Below are 16,190 nucleotides of genomic sequence, written 5' to 3' on the forward strand. Positions count from 1 at the left end.
CTCCAGGGCACATTTGGCAATGTCTGGAAGTATTTTTGACTATTTCAGTTGCTGGGCAGAGGGAGAGGGTGCAGTGCTACAACTACCTAGTGGGTAGAGGCCAGGGATGCTGCTAAATATCTTACATTGCACAGGACAGCCCCTCACAACAAAGAATTATCTAGTCCAAAATGTCAATAATAGCAAGGTTGAGAGACCCTGCTTAAACGGATCGGTAACTTAAGTGGGATGAAGAGCAGGTGTGATGGGTTAAGTCATGGCGATGGAAGAGCTGGTAGAGTAGCATATATGGTCAAAGCATGGAATATAAGATTTTAAAATTTCAAAAACCATTTTCTAGGTGGTGTTGAAGTCTAGGGTGTAGCTATGACTGTGGGTGGAGTAGGGATATTCCATTTCAGACTAAAGTAAAAAAGGAAAATTTGACCTCTTTTTGGCAGCTTAGCATTAAAATTGTACATTTATTTAGAGTGCTTGAATTTTCAGATGGACTGTCAGTCAGAAATTTGTGCTCCAGTTTTACAGATAGGGAAAAAACTCATCTGTGGTGTTTGAGCCTGTAAGGGTAGCACTGTGGGCTCCCAGCAACCTTTGCTATGATTGATGCTATTCTAGATGGCTTTTGTGCTATCTATCAATCTGTGGTTCTCCTTTCAGACATGGGGTGGGAGGGTACACAGTCAAAACACAGCCAGAGCAGCTGGCAGAGGCCAAGAATTCTTTGTTGTGCAAAGGTTCAAGAAGTTAAAATCACCCATAGGTGTTTTGATTGGTATCCTTATCCAGCCACCGTATCTTCATTTTGAAAATAGTTTGAACATCACCTGGGAGGACACAGAACTAACAGACTTTTGGAATCCTTGTTTGCAGGCTTGTAAATTGCTCTCTGATGACTATGAACAAGTGCGCAGTGCTGCAGTCCAGCTTATCTGGGTTGTCAGTCAGCTCTATCCTGAAAGGTCAGTGTGGGTGTAAGCCAGCTTTTGTTCATTGCTAAGCCATTTTTCTCTACTCCCACCATGCAGAAAGCCCACCTCCAGAAAAGGAATGTTGTTTAGATTTTTGGAAGGCAGTATGGAATAGGGGAAAAGCATGGACCCTGAAAATCAGGATGCTTGGTCCTTGTTTTTCAGCTCTGCCTTGAACTTTCTGTGTATGCTGGGAAAGACACTTCGCCTCTCTGGGTCCCAGCCTCCTCAACTATAGATGAAGAGATTGGATGGTCTTCCTCAAATGCTATCCACTTCACCTCTGCCCACCCCTTAAAAAAAGTCTTTAAAATGATTTGGCACATATTTTAGTAAATACAAATGCCAGCTAAAGATACCAGGTGAATTTGAGAACAATGATCCCTTATGTAGTGTTTTCCTGGTTAAAAATATTTTCATAGGGAATTCCCTGGTGGTCCAGTGGTTAGGACTTGGTGCTTTCTCTGCTGAGGGCCTGGGTTCAATCCCTGGTCGGGGAACTATGATTGCGCAAGCTGTGTGGTGCGGCCAAAAATAAAATTTTTTTTCACAGTAATTAAATAATTTATCTCACAGTGATTCTTTGAGGTGGACAGACAGGTATTATTTATTCTGTTTTATAGAAGAACTCCTTTTATAGGAAAAAGAAGTGTTTTTTCTTCTTCATTAAACTACCTACTGAAATTGAAAAACCAGAATGAGTTAATAAAGCTATAGACACCACCCCCCATCGACACCCCCCCAAAAAAAAAAAGACTAGCTAGAAATTGTCTTTTCATTTAGGACCAGATTTGCAAGTATGTTTTATATTGGTTTATTCTGAGACTTGCTATATTGACAGCAGTGCAATTATAAGAGAGAATAAACTTAAAGATAACTGTGGTAGCTGTTTTTGGTATCTCATAAATCTTTGAATCTTCAGTGTTAAATACTTTTTACTCAAGACACAAATTTGCATTGCAACTAAAAATAAACAAATCCCAGACTGATTTGGTTACTCTGAAATGTATTTCATCATTATAGGATTTGAATTATTCAATTATCATTTCTATTTGTGCTAATTTTCATTGGTCATTCTCAGTTTATTGAACCTGCAATTTTAGGCTCATGTTTTGTCACTTGTGGTTTCTTTTCTTTTAATTTAGCATTGTCCCAATCCCTTCTTCTAATGAAGAAATTCGCTTAGTTGATGATGCGTTTGGAAAAATTTGTCACATGGTCAGTGATGGCTCCTGGATGGTTCGAGTTCAAGCTGCCAAGCTATTGGTAAGTTACATCTTCTTTAATGAACATATTACCTGTTATACTTGTAAAACATTTTGAGAAACTAGATAGGGACAGGTGTAATGCGCTTTTATAAACCTTAGTATTTCTTAAAATAGAGAGAAATTGTTCACTTTCCCATAGAGAAGTAGTCTTTTAGAACTAGAAAGAATTTTAAAGATAATCCTATTTAATCTTGTTAACATATTAGACAACCAAAGTCTAGAGAAAAAGGAACATAATAATAAAAATAATTGTTACTGTTACTAAGCACCTGGTATGGCCTAGATACTTTGCTATGAGGCCACTTAATTATCTCATTTATTCTTTTTTTTAATTGGAATGTAATTACTTTATTATCCCATTTATTCTTACAGTAACCCAGCAAGGTAGGTGCTATTATTCCCACTTTCCAGGTGAGAAAACTGAGGCTCTGGGAATTTAAGTAAATTATTCAGTTTATACAGATAGGAAGTTGTAGAATGAGATTCAGATGTTAATCTGACTTTTAGCCTCATTCTTTCCTACTGTTTTGCCTTTGGGGACTCTAGTATATTTGTAAGAAATTTTTTTTTTTTTTTTTTTTTTTTTTTTTTTTTTGCGGTACACGGGCCTCTCACTGCTGTGGCCTCTCCCGTTGCGGAGCACAGGCTCCAGACGTGCAGGCTCAGCGGCTATGGCTCACGGGCCCAGCCGCTCCGCAGCATGTGGGATCTTCCCGGACCGGGGCACGAACCCATGTCCCCTGCATTGGCAGGTGGACTCTCAACCACTGCGCCACCAGGGAAGCCCCCTGTAAGAAAAATTTTAACTTTTCAGAGATAGAACTGTCTTATAGAAGAAGGAGTGTTAGCGTAATACTCAGCCTTATTTTATACCTGTGTTGTCTTGGACATGTCACTTTATCTTAGTCTCGTTTCCTCATCTGTTAAGTGGCTTATAATATCTCTCATGTTTACCTCACAGGGTTGTCATGACACTCAAATGAGATCCTGTCTGTGAATATGTGTATAAATTGTGAAGTACTACACTATGCAAGTTGGTGGGGTTGTTATAATATATAAATATATATGTAACTATAAAAATTTGTATTAATGTCACAGCAAGAATATCTGAAATTCTTTTTGATAACTTCTCTTTTGAGGGCCCCCAACTATGCCAGTCTTAGTAAGATTGTTGGCTAAAAAGTTTGGACCTGATTGTACTGGACACAGATCCTGTGATACCCCTAGTCCTTTGACCAGTATTTTGGGGGTAACTGCTGAAACCTATGTGAAGCACTTTCATGGAAAAATAAGGAACTTGGATGATTTCAGTATTTCCTGCTTACAGGTTATATTGCTTGTCCATAATAAAATATAGAGTTAAACAAGCCAGCTGTTAGTGATTTTATTTTTGAATTCACATTTTAAAGCCTTGTTTTGATTTGTGGATATTTTAAAATTCAGAACAATCCAATTATCCATCAGATTCCTTCATTCAGCGTGTACTGAGCATCTACAGTGTGCTATGTGTGTGTGAGGGGATGTTTTAGAGGAATAATTCAATGATATATTGTCATCTGAGTAGGCAGTTAGAAAAGTAATCCTTAAAGCAGAGTCATTCAAATTTTTTAGTTTTGTACCCCCATAGAATCTAAAATTCATTTCTGTAAAGCTGTATGAATAATGAATTACAGTGGTGAATTGAAAAGATTTTCACTTAGATGACTATAATTTGACTCAAGTGCTTTATGTTATTTAAGTGATTTCAAATCCAAACAACTCTAAATTACATAAGTATGATTATACTTCAAAAGTAATTAATAATCTAATCTTGCTAATAATAATAATTGTTACTATTTATAGAGTTCCTAGCCCACTAAGCTAGGCACTTTTAGTCATACATGCATACACATGCACATACACCCATTTCCTCATATACAGGCACACGTAAATATGTGCCTATACATACACTTATATACATACTCACTTTTTGTCTTTAATTTTTAATTCTTTTAAACTCCTTGAGGTAGATATTATATTATTTATTTTATAAATAATAAAACTAAGGTTTAGAAAAGTATAATTTGTCCAAGGCCACATAGATAGTAAATGAAACTTCATGCTCTAAAGCCCACGTAGAATTCCTTCCTCGTGCGGGTCCAGTTATATATTGGGAGCTGTGGTTGTGCAGCTAAGGCCCTGCTGGTTTCCTAGTTCCTCTGTGCAAGCTAAGAGGTAAACTCCCCTGCTCCAATTCTTGAGTAGACAAATCCATAATCAGGTAAACCATATGTGGTCTTTAGACTACATATTCATCAATTCAGCAAACTCTGAGCATAATCTGTGTCTTCAAAAGAGTGGCTAGTCAGGTAGGTTGACATAGGCAATCAGTCAGTTACAATACCGGTACTCCTAGGAAAGAGCACCTAACACATGCACAGAAGGCTTCTTGGATGAGGTGATTTCTCAGTTGACTTTGAAAGATGAGTATGGGTTAGCTAGGTAAAGAAGTAGAAGAGGAGAAAATATGAGCAGAGATACATGAGTACACTATCATGCATGCTAATATCATACTAAACTACAATACCATGTTAAACTACAAGCAGTTTAGTACTTCTTGGTGTGGGGGATAATGTTTGATTTGGTGATGTGTGACAAGATTAAGCTTGGGAGGAACGCAGAAGCCAGGTTTTCAAGAACTTAGCTGAAATGATAAGGCTTTAGACTTAAGTCCATCTTGTACAGAAAATGAATAGAGTCCATTCTCCTTGGCTTATAGCAGGATGAAAAATTTCAGATATGGGATGTATCAGAAAAATCAAAACCATGTAAAGGTTTGGTTTTCAGTTATCTGTAACTACCCTGATGGAGCAAAGAAACTTGATTTTCAAGAATATAGCTCCATGAGACTATTTAGAATACAATCACTACTTTGAAATTAATTATGGTAATTGGCATCCTATCTAGAATAGGGTCCTTAGTTTAATGATTTCTTTTTTCTTTTTTTTTTTTTTAAAGATGTTGGGGGTAGGAGTTTATTAATTAATTAATTTATTTTTGCTGTGTTGGGTCTTCGTTTCTGTGCGAGGGCTTTCTCTAGTTGTGGCAAGCGGGGACCACTCTTCATCGCGGTGCACGGGCTTCTCACTATCGCGGCCTCTCTTGTTGCGGAGCACAGGCTCCAGACGCGCAGGCTCAGTAGTTGTGGCTCACGGGCTTAGTTGCTCCGTGGCATGTGGGATCATCCCAGACCAGAGCTCGAACCCGTGTCCCCTGCATTGGCAGGCAGATTCTCAACCACTGCGCCACCAGGGAAGCCCAAATGATTTCTTTTTAAGATGTTAAATAATTTAAACCTTATTTGTAAGGCTCCGGAAGTCTATGACCTTAAAAATTATAACATTTTCAGACAGTTAGATTGTAGACGGTAGGTTTTTATGTTTGTAACTCTGCCCAGGGCTAGTCTTTCCCAGGGCAAATGTAGCTGTCCTAGTCAGTGGCAGTTTTATGTCTCACATAGTAATCCATCTTTTTTTTTTTTTTTTGGTCTGCTGCTTTTTTTCATCACCTAATGAATAGAGGCTAGGAGCTTAAAACTGAAATAGACAAACAGTGCATAGACTTATGTTATTATACTAGTTGAGCAGTTTTTGTTCTGAGAGCAGGTTTGACGCACTCCTTTGTTAAATATCAGTTTTCTTAGTGTTATAGATTGTTAAGTAGGGATAGTAGTACAGTTGGAGAGCTTTTACCTGAATATATGTGTCTTGGTCAAAGTATACAGGAATGCAGATGTTTTTCTGATTGGTGAGATGCACTTTATGATGAACTCATTATCTTTTTGGTCCAGATTTCCTCCTTCTGTGCTTTCATAAATGGTGCCATCATTTACCCAGAGGCGTTTGAGAATTATTTCTCTGTGTCCCGTATCCACTGAGTCATCAACTCGTATCAGTACTACCTTCTCGACATACCTTGAATCTCTCCCTTCTCTATTTCCACTGCGCTTGTAACAGTTCAGGTTTTACTATTTTTCAAGTGGATTATGCTGTAAGGTTCTTGCTATTTGTGGATTTAAAATGGAAAGCTTCAGCTATTCTTACATAACACTGGAAACTTGTTACAAACAATGATATGCAGTTTTTTGAGGCTAGAATTTGAGTAGTACCCCCTCTTTGCTACTGTGTTGGGAGAGAGCTCAGTTGAAGGCTTTGGAGGAGGACGTTGAGACTGTGGGTTCCAGTAACTTACTGTGAAGTCATTAAAACTTTCATTCTTTGTAGAAAAACAAAGTGCCTGTTAAAAAGCCAACTGTTGGGGACTTCCCTGGCAGTCCAGTGGTTAAGACTCTGCGCTTCTAATACAGGGGACACGGGTTCAGTCCCTGGTCGGGGAACTAAGACCCACATGGCTCATGGTGTGGCCCAAAAAAAGACAACTGTTAATGTTGGTGGTAAGACTAAAGAGAAAGTGAGGAGTTCTTAAAAATGTATAGTTTTTATTCATAAAATTGATGTTTTGCATTAAAAAAATTAATGTTAGATTTGGTATTTGCTCAGACCTATGTAACAAACTATATACCATGTAGAGATAAGAAAAAGTGGTTTTGAAACTACTTAAGGTGAACAGTACAATTGCCCTTCTAGAATTGTAGGAAAGGTGTTAACTTGGGTAAGAGTACTCCCAAAGAACATGTAACTTGCTATGGAAAATGTGATTGGAGAAAAAGTCTGAGCCTGTATAAACATTTCCATATTTATTAACTTGGGAATTAGAGAAGATTTCCAATATATTCCTTAAGAATGTCTAGGACCTGCTTTAAATAGCCTCCTAACTTGTGTCTCTGCTTTGTTTTGGGTTCCTTCTGGTCCATTAGCCACATTGCTGCCAAGATGATGTTTATGAGTATAAATCTGATTATGTTTCTCTCATTTGAAATGAGCAAGTTACTGAATCTCTCAGCCTCAATTTCTTGTAAAAAATAAATAAAAAGTGAGGATAATGCTCATTCTTCATGGGATTATTGGGAGGAATAAATTTTTAAAATGCAAGTCTTTGTACATTACTGAGCATATTTAATAGAAATTATCTATAGAATTATTATTCATAAGGCAAACTCCTTACCATAGCAAATAAAGACCTTTATGATATGCTTTCTGCCTACCTGTCTTGCCTCATTTTTGGTACCCCCATCCTATGTTCTATTCATAGAACCACTTGATGTTTCCCACATGACATTCTCTCTATGCATTTAATTGTGATTTCCAGTTCCCCAGATATACCTCTCTCTGCCTCCACCCCATACTGCTTTTCTTTAAGTTCCCATAGCACCCTTTATAAATGTATATTATAAAATTTCATACCATAATGCAGTAATCTCTTTACTTGTCAATTTCCCTCACTAGTGTGTGATTGTTGAGTGTAGAATTGATGTCTTTTTATTTTTGTGTACCTGTTCCTGGTAACTCTAGGCATATAATGGAATGGTTGCTAAGAATATATTTGCTTAATGAATGAATGGACAAATGAATGGAAAGGATGGAATGAAAAGGAATGGAGAGGCAGTAGAGAGTAGTAGTTAAGGCAAAGGATTCTGGAGCCTGGGTTTATAGCCCAGCTCTGTAATTTACAGTTTGTGACCTTGAATGAATTACTTCATCTTTTTGTGCCTTCTTTCCCCCTTATATAAAACGTGACTAATAATAGTATTTACTTCATAGGGTTGTAGTGAGTATTAAATGAATTAATATATGTATAAAGCACTTAGAGCAGTGCATGACACCTAGTAGCTCTATATAGGTGCTAGCTGCTGCTGCTAATGGTTTTATTATTTTTCTGATGATTCAAAACCCATAGGGATCTTTACTATCAAGAATAATGTTATCCAAATATCATATATTAATGCATATATGTGGAACCTAGAAAAATGGTACAGATGAACCGGTTTGCAGGGCAGAAATTGAGACACAGATGTAGAGAACAAATGTATGGACACCAAGGGGGGAAAGTGGGGGTGGGGTGGGGGTGTGATGAATTGGGCGATTGGGATTGACATGTATACACTGATGTGTATAAAATTGATGACTACTAAGGACCTGCTGTATAAAAAAATAAATAAAAATTTTAAAAAAGACAATAATGTTATCTTTATGCATTTAAGTTGGCGGCAAACTTTGAATTTGAAGATATTGTTCAGGTCTTAAAAGTTGTTTAATTGCTCTGGATTCTTCCTTTTTATAGGGCTCTATGGAGCAAGTCAGTTCTCATTTCTTGGAACAGACGCTTGACAAGAAGCTGATGTCAGATCTGAGGGTAACTTGAATCCTTTGTTGTTTAAACTGGGTTTCTGAAACCAAAATCAGTGTAGCTATATGCCAAGTTGTATTGATTTAATTTTACAGCCCATGAATTTGTTAATGTAGGATGACTAGATTACATTTTAATTTAAAATCTTAGTAAATTGAACCAAATTACAAGTTACTTCATTAAATTTTAAATTGTTATAATGAAATACTTTGCACAGATTGTGTTTCACAAAGAAGAGGCAAGATTAACTTTCTATTTGTTAAAAACTACAAAGGTCTGGTCTTATTTTGTGACTGCTTTCAACAGCAGTTCTCATGAAAGAGTGAGTAAATCCTTTCTCTGAACAGTAACAGAATGCCCTTAAGCTTTGACTGTGATAGTTCTCTGACATAGTTGTCAAGAACAAATATGAGTCTGAGAATATGATAGGAGCATTCATTGTCAGTATCTTAATTTTTAAATTATAAAAGTGTTAATAAGGAATCAGAATCTTTGATAAGTAGAAGAAAAAGAGAAACAGTTTACCTATATTCCCACTACTCTAACACAGTGACTTTCATCATTTTGGTATATTTCTCTCCAGCTCTTTTTCTTATGTATGTTTTAAACATTGAATCATTATATACAGATAATTTTGTAGTCTACTTTTTATATTTACCACTACCTCGTATGCTTTTTTTCATATTGTTAACTTCATACTTACTATTTTTACTGATAGCATAATATTCTGTTAAGTAGATGTGCCATCATTTTTTAGCCCTTTATTATACACTTACAGTTTCTCCTTAATTTTTCCACCATTATAAATCACATATAGAGTATCAACTTCATGGATATTAGATCTTTTCTTGTTTTGATTTATTCCATAAGATGAATTCTTGGGAATGGTTGGGGAGTTAATATCTGTGCTTCATGAAACATAGCCATATGGCTTTCTTGAAGGGCATTCCCTTCATTTGAGGTCAGTGATTGCTTAAGTGTCCTTTGTGTATACTGGGGTGGAAGTGCAAAGAAGGACACGCTCATGGTGAATGGTGAGGGATGGGTAATGCAAGGGTTTCTAAGACACTTCGCAAGGTACAAACTTTACTTCTGCATCTGACCCACATCCTTGTAGGCTCAGGTGCTATATTTCATCAGTGCCTTTGAGATGATCAGCCATGAGGATGTGGGCTCACACCAAGAAGGTTCATAGAGGCTGATATCTATGCCAGTTTATTCATTTATGTAGGTAACTGTAACTGTCAAGTAGACTCAATGTTTACTTTAGCTGACTAGTATATTCCCCCTTAGGCAATCTGTGAAGAAAGTAAATTTACTAGACACTTGCTTGGTGAGCATAGTGTTGTCAAATAGATGCTTACTTCTATGGGATGAAAAAAATTATTTTCTAGGGCCAGTATATTGTCTACCCAGGATGATGCTTGGAAGGGCACTGCCATTATTTAATCTCTCTGGTTCTCCCTTTCCTGTGTTGCCATGGCAAACATAACCACCTGTCCAGTCAACATTCTTGTGCTGTCTTTAATGAAGTTACTATCTTTAATAAGGTTACTATCAGCTATTGATGACCTGAGAACCTTGGTCTTAACTTCAAGTTGAATTTGCATTTCTCTTTTCTGATCTATTGAGTATTTTTTTTTTAAATGTAACTCTCAGACAGCAATCTTATTTCCTACTTTCTCATGTTCTTGGGGTGCAACTTAGTTCTCTCATGAATCTCTAGCAAGTGGTAATTGTTGTCTTCTATAGAGGAAACGCACTGCACATGAACGTGCCAAGGAACTTTACACTTCAGGAGAGTTTTCCAGCGGCAGGAAGTGGGGAGATGATGCTCCCAAGGAAGAAATAGATACGGGGGCTGTGAACTTGATCGAGTCAGGAGCTTGTGGAGCCTTTGTTCATGGATTGGAAGATGAGATGTATGGTAAGAATGACTTCATAACAATAACAGTGCCCATTTACTGAGTGACTGCTATGTATCTGGCATTGTACTGAGTGATATACACAGGTTGTCTCACTTAATCTTTATAGTCACTCAGTGAAGCATCTACTATTATTTTAATTTTATAAACAGAAGAGGTTGAGGTTCAGGTGGTATGGATCAGTGGTTAAGAGCATGGACTTTGGGTTCAGTCAATTTAGGTTCAAATTCTAGCTTTTTTTTTTTTTTTTGCGGTACGTGGGCCTCTCACTGTTGTGGCCTCTCCCGTTGTGGAGCACAGGCTCCGACGTGCAGGCTCAGTGGCCATGGCTCATGGGCCTAGACGCTCCGTGGCATGTGGGATCTTTCCGGACTGGGGCACGAACCCGTGTCCCCTGCATTGGCAGGTGGACTCTCAACCACTGCGCCACCAGGGAAGCCCGGGTAGCATTTTTGTAAAACAAGGTTAATAGCAAGTGTTTCTGAATTGTGATAATGAAATGAGATTATATATACCTGACATGATACATGACCCAGTTATAGTAAGCACTTAATAAATGGTAGTAAAAATCGATATTTATACTGATAACAATTGTACTTTCTTATTAGTCACTCAGCTAGTAAGAGACAGAAGCAAGATTTAAACCCAGGTTAGTCTGACTAACTAATGACTAATCAAGCCTTTATTTTGCCTTCATTTTTGAAAGATAGTTTCACTGGGAGTCGAATTCTAGATTAATAGTAGTTTATTTGTTTACTTTTTTGTCCTTCAAACATCTTGTTCCACAGTTTTTCAGTTTGCATTTTTCTGTTGAGAACTCTGCTGTCATTTTAAATCTTCGTTCTTCCGTACATAATGTATCTTTTTTTCTCTAGCTGCTTTTAAGCTTTTCTCTTTATCACTGGTTTTAAACGATCTAATTATAATATGCCTTGGTATAATTTTCTTCATGTTTCTTATGCTTGGAGTTTGTTGAGCTTCTTGGATCTATGGGTTTGTGGTTTTTATTTGGAAAATCTTTGACTATTATTTCTTTCAATATTTTTCTGGCCCCATGCTCCTTTAGGGACTCGCAGTTACATATATATTAGGCTACTGAGGTTGTCCTGCAGCTCACAGATGCTCTATTCTTGTTTTTCTATGTAATCTTTTTTTCCTACTTGTTTCATTTTGGATAATGTTTATTGCTTTGTCTTGGAGTTCACTAATCTTTTCTTCTGCAGTGTCTAATCTGCTGTTAATTCCATCCGGTATATTTTTCATCTCAGACGTTGTAGTTTTCATCCCTAGAAGTTTGATTAGAATTTGCATTTGTTTAGTATCTTCTGTATCACTACTTAATATGCTTAACCTTTTCTCTAGCTTTGTCAACAGAGAATGTATTTACAGTAACTATCCTAATGTCCTTGTCTCCTAGCTCTGTTATTTGTGTGATTTCTGGGTTGGTTTTGATTGATTGATTTTCTCCTCATTATGGATTATATTTTTCTGCTTCTGTGCATGCCTGGTAATTTGGAATTGGATGCCAGACACTCTGAATTTTACTTTATTAGGTGCTGAACATTGTTATATTCCTATAAGTATTCTTGAGCTTTGTTCTAGAATGCAGTTAGTTCAGGTCTTATTTTTAAGCTTTGTTAGGTGGACCCAAGTAGCATTTAGTCTAGGGGTTATTTTTCTTCACTAGTGAAACAAACTCTTCTGAAAAAACTATTGTTGACCATGTGTGAGCTTTGGAGATTGTTCCCTTGAATCCTCTTGAATGGTTCTTTCTCAAGCCTTAGATAGTTTCTTCACAGATCAGAACTTGGCTGAAGACTTGAGGAGGACCCTCTGCAGACCTGCTAGGCTTGCTCTCTCTGTGCACGTCTTTCCTTTCTGATACTTTGCCCTATGAACTCTAGCCACATTGGCCTTTCCAGACTCCCAGCTCTGTCTTCTCAACTCATGGAGACCTACAACCTGGAAACTCTACAGACAGTAAACTGGTATAATCATAAAACTCACCTCATTTATTTCCTGTCTCTCAGGGATCACTACCTCTTATTGCCTGTTGTATAGTGTGTTGAATACTTTTGTTTCATATATTTTGTCTCTGTTTTTAGTTGTTTCAGATAGATAAATCTAGCCCTTGTTACTCCATTTTGGCCAGTAATAGGAGTCCTTGCAAAGCTCTTATGATTTCCACAATATGATAGTCTCCATCTCACAGAGATCACAGACTGTCAGTGCCTTGAGGTGATTGACTCCAACCTCCTATTTTCAGTGAGGCTAACAGACGTGGGGAGATAATGTTGATTGTCCAAATTTTATAGTAAATTTGTGTCAGATGATTAGAGCTCAGGTCTTTAAAATGCCTATAAAAATGATACCTCAGAATAGAACTTCTTAGAAGGGCAAGAAAATTACTTTTGAAAGACAGTCTTTCTATTAGTAGATATAAAAATTGGGTTATCCTCTTCAATTTGCTGTAAGATTTTCTGTATATATGGAAATTAATTAAAGCTACCTCTGCTTATGTTCTCCATGAACTTGATATATGAATTAAAAATTTAAATAGTGTTAGATAATAAGGAATTCCAGTTATTAAAACCCATTTTATCCTAAGACAGGTAACTAGAACCTATTTTATTTTGTTTCTCCTAGCATTTTTGCTTTGTTTAGTTTCTACAATTGAATTTAATCACTCTTAATGTTTATGTGGTTGATTTCTACAGTTTATAGTTTGTCACTAAGGCTTACTTAAAGGAACTTAACTTTGGAAAGTGAGTAGATCATAACCAGCATCAGGTATGGCAGCTCTCTAATTTAATCATACCTACAAAATTCTGGGTAAATCAGGATTTTAGGGACACATTTGCTGGGAGTGAAATGGAGCCTTATTTCTTTGGCTATAGACTCTAGTGTAGTATCACACATACTTCTAGTCCTCTAGTTGTTCTATGTTCTCCTTTCTGGGCCTTTACATGTGGTTCCTCTGCGTAGAAAGGCCTTTTTCCTTTCCTCTGGCCTAGCAACTCCTTCAAGTATTATTTTAGGGGTCACTTTCTGAAAAGCTGCCTCTGATCCTGTTGAGTAGGCTATGTGCCTCTTCCGCATTTTCTTAATACTCTGTGTGCTCTTCCATTGTATCATTCATCACTCTGTAATGCAATTAACTATTCTAGTCTATAGTGGCTGGGACACAGTCTTGTTCTTGTTCATCTTTGTGTCTTCAGTACTAAGCATAATGCTAGTAAGTAGCAAAACTAGGATCTGATTACATATGTTACAACACCAGAGGATCAGTCTTTTTTTTTATTCTCAAGCAAGCTAATTCCTTTTCTCTGCCCTGAACCCTTAAGGAGACTGTTATATATTTTCAACATTCCAAAAAGTCCAGTAGAAATTGTTAATTTAGCTACCTGTAGCCAGGCTGTGCATGCAAAGTAAAAATCCAAGCTTCTTTGCTTCTGCTTGGAATTGCATCAGGTTAGGTCATACTGATTATCTCATGTTGATCTGAAGTTTCTCTGTGATTCCGTTGATACACTTGCAAGAGTTACACATGAGTCAATGCAATGTAATGGGTAAAGCCCTAAGAAGCAGGGTTAGCAGTTAAAACATTTGGGTTCATCTCTGGCTTGCTTTGTAATTATTAGCAATTTCCTGTTTAAATTACATTGTTGTGATGTAGAGCAAATCCTTCCCTTCTGATGAAAAAGAGGAATTTATAAGTACCAAGAAAAATCTGAGTCATCTCCCTTTTATGTAATAACTCTGCTTTTAAGGTGTCTATAAAACCTTTCTTATACAAAAACCAAAGTATATTGGAGGTTTTAACCACAATTTGAGTGTTTTTCTTTTCTTTTTTGAAACTGTACATTTTATTGTGGGAACCGCTGGAACAAAACAAGCATGTATGGAAGTCTTGTGACCATGGTCTATAGCTTTCTCATCTCTGTATCCCAACATTCAGCACAGGGCCTGGCATATAGTACATGTTCAGGCGACAGTGTTAGTGAAAGAATGAAGGGCTTCCTGGATTCAGTGGCTTTACTGTTACATGTTCTGAGCATGTGAAGAGATAGAGGACATGCCTCTGTTTTCAAGGTGCTTACAAGATCTGTACCTAAATCATAGCTAATATTTATTGAGCTTTTAACATATGCCAGGCAGTGTGCTATGTGCTTTACCTACACTATGTCGTTTACTCCTCCTAACTACTCTGTAAGGAAATGGGTATTATCTCCATTTAACAGGTGAGAAAATTGATACTATGAAGTTAATTTACTTATTCAAGATCACCGTCCAAGTTAGTGGATGGATTACTTTTCACAATTCACTGTGAGGCCTCTATCATTCCAGAGCATGTACCCTTAACCACTATATGATGCTAGTCTAGAATTAGCAGACCTGGGTACTAGTCTTATCTCTGCTCTCATTCACTTGAGGCAAGTTTATCCACTTTGCTGATTCTTATCTGTAGGATGAGAATAATGATATCGAGCCTGTTTTAATCTTAATAATGTTATTTTTAAAGTGCTTTTTTTTTTTTTTTTTTTTTTTTTTTTTCGGTACGTGGGCCTCTCACTGTTGTGGCCTCTCCCATTGCGGAGCACAGGCTCTGGATGTGCAGGCTCAGCGGCCATGGCTCACGGACCCAGCCGCTCCGCGGCATGTGGGATCTTCCCGGACCGGGGCACGAACCCGTGTCCCCTGCATCGGCAGGAGGACTCTCAACCACTGCGCCACCAGGGAAGCCCCTAAAGTGCTTTTTGAAAAAGTACTTTACTGTGGTTGGACTACTGAGATAATAAGACAGCTGAGTTTTCAAGGAGTTAGGATCTAAACCTTAGTCCCTGTGGTACCAACATCCTTGTTCATAGGTCTGTGTGAAGGTGGTAGCAGAATCTGCAGCCATGGAGATCTCCCAGAGAGAGTTTGTAAAGTAGCAGGAGTAGAGAGGGAAACACAAACCTGAATGAGAAGGAATCCTTCTTACATTTTTCCCATGGATCTTGACGTGCAGTTTTGTTTGTCCCTTTTTCTCTAGAGGTCCGCATTGCTGCTGTAGAGGCGCTCTGCATGCTGGCCCAGTCTTCACCCTCTTTTGCTGAGAAGTGCCTTGATTTCCTGGTTGACATGTTTAATGATGAAATTGAGGAAGTACGTCTACAATCCATACATACCATGAGAAAAATCTCTAACAATATCACCCTTCGAGAAGATCAGCTTGACACTGTCCTGGCTGTGTTAGAGGTGAGTTTGTTATGCATTTCTTCATCAATACCTACTGAGCACCACTTTTTTTTTTTTTTTAAACCAGGCATTGATGATAAAATAGTGTAGAGGCAGCACAGTTCTGCCTTCTCATCATACAACTCCTTCGTGGTGGAGGAGACTGACTATTAAACAGGAAATTAGAATAAAGCTTAGTATTGCTATGATCAGGGAAGGATAGGATGCTCTGGGAATTCAGAGTATCTAACCTGAATTGCCTCTGGTAAGGTTGGGGAGATAGGGAAGAAAGAAGGAATGCTGTAGTGGATACTTGAAGGAGTAGGACTTAATGAGGCATTTTCTTTCTTTTTTTTTTTTTTAAATGAAGTATAGCTGACTTACGATATTATATTAGATTCAGGTGTATGAAACTTTTTCTTGGGAAGGAGTGGCACTGATAGTAGTAGGGTGGAAGGATACCAGACAGAGGGAGCAGTGTCTAAGGATCCAGAAGTACGAGTGGATATGAAATATTCAAGGAA

General features: G+C 37.6%; 1 protein-coding gene across 1 annotated transcript in view; it reads left to right on the top strand.

Moving 5' to 3' along the window:
- Positions 1-16,190, top strand: part of INTS4 (integrator complex subunit 4) — a 122,477-nt gene that overhangs the window by 50,349 nt on the left and 55,938 nt on the right. The window contains exons 7-11 of the mRNA XM_082627862.1: positions 871-959; positions 2,114-2,234; positions 8,456-8,527; positions 10,274-10,448; positions 15,482-15,687. Of these exons, the coding sequence (XP_082483988.1) occupies positions 871-959; positions 2,114-2,234; positions 8,456-8,527; positions 10,274-10,448; positions 15,482-15,687 (663 nt within the window). The remainder of the gene's footprint in view (positions 1-870; positions 960-2,113; positions 2,235-8,455; positions 8,528-10,273; positions 10,449-15,481; positions 15,688-16,190) is intronic.

Source organism: Mesoplodon mirus (genome assembly GCF_964341445.2).
Source record: "Mesoplodon mirus genome assembly, chromosome: 7".
NCBI classification, from domain to species: domain Eukaryota; kingdom Metazoa; phylum Chordata; class Mammalia; order Artiodactyla; family Ziphiidae; genus Mesoplodon; species Mesoplodon mirus.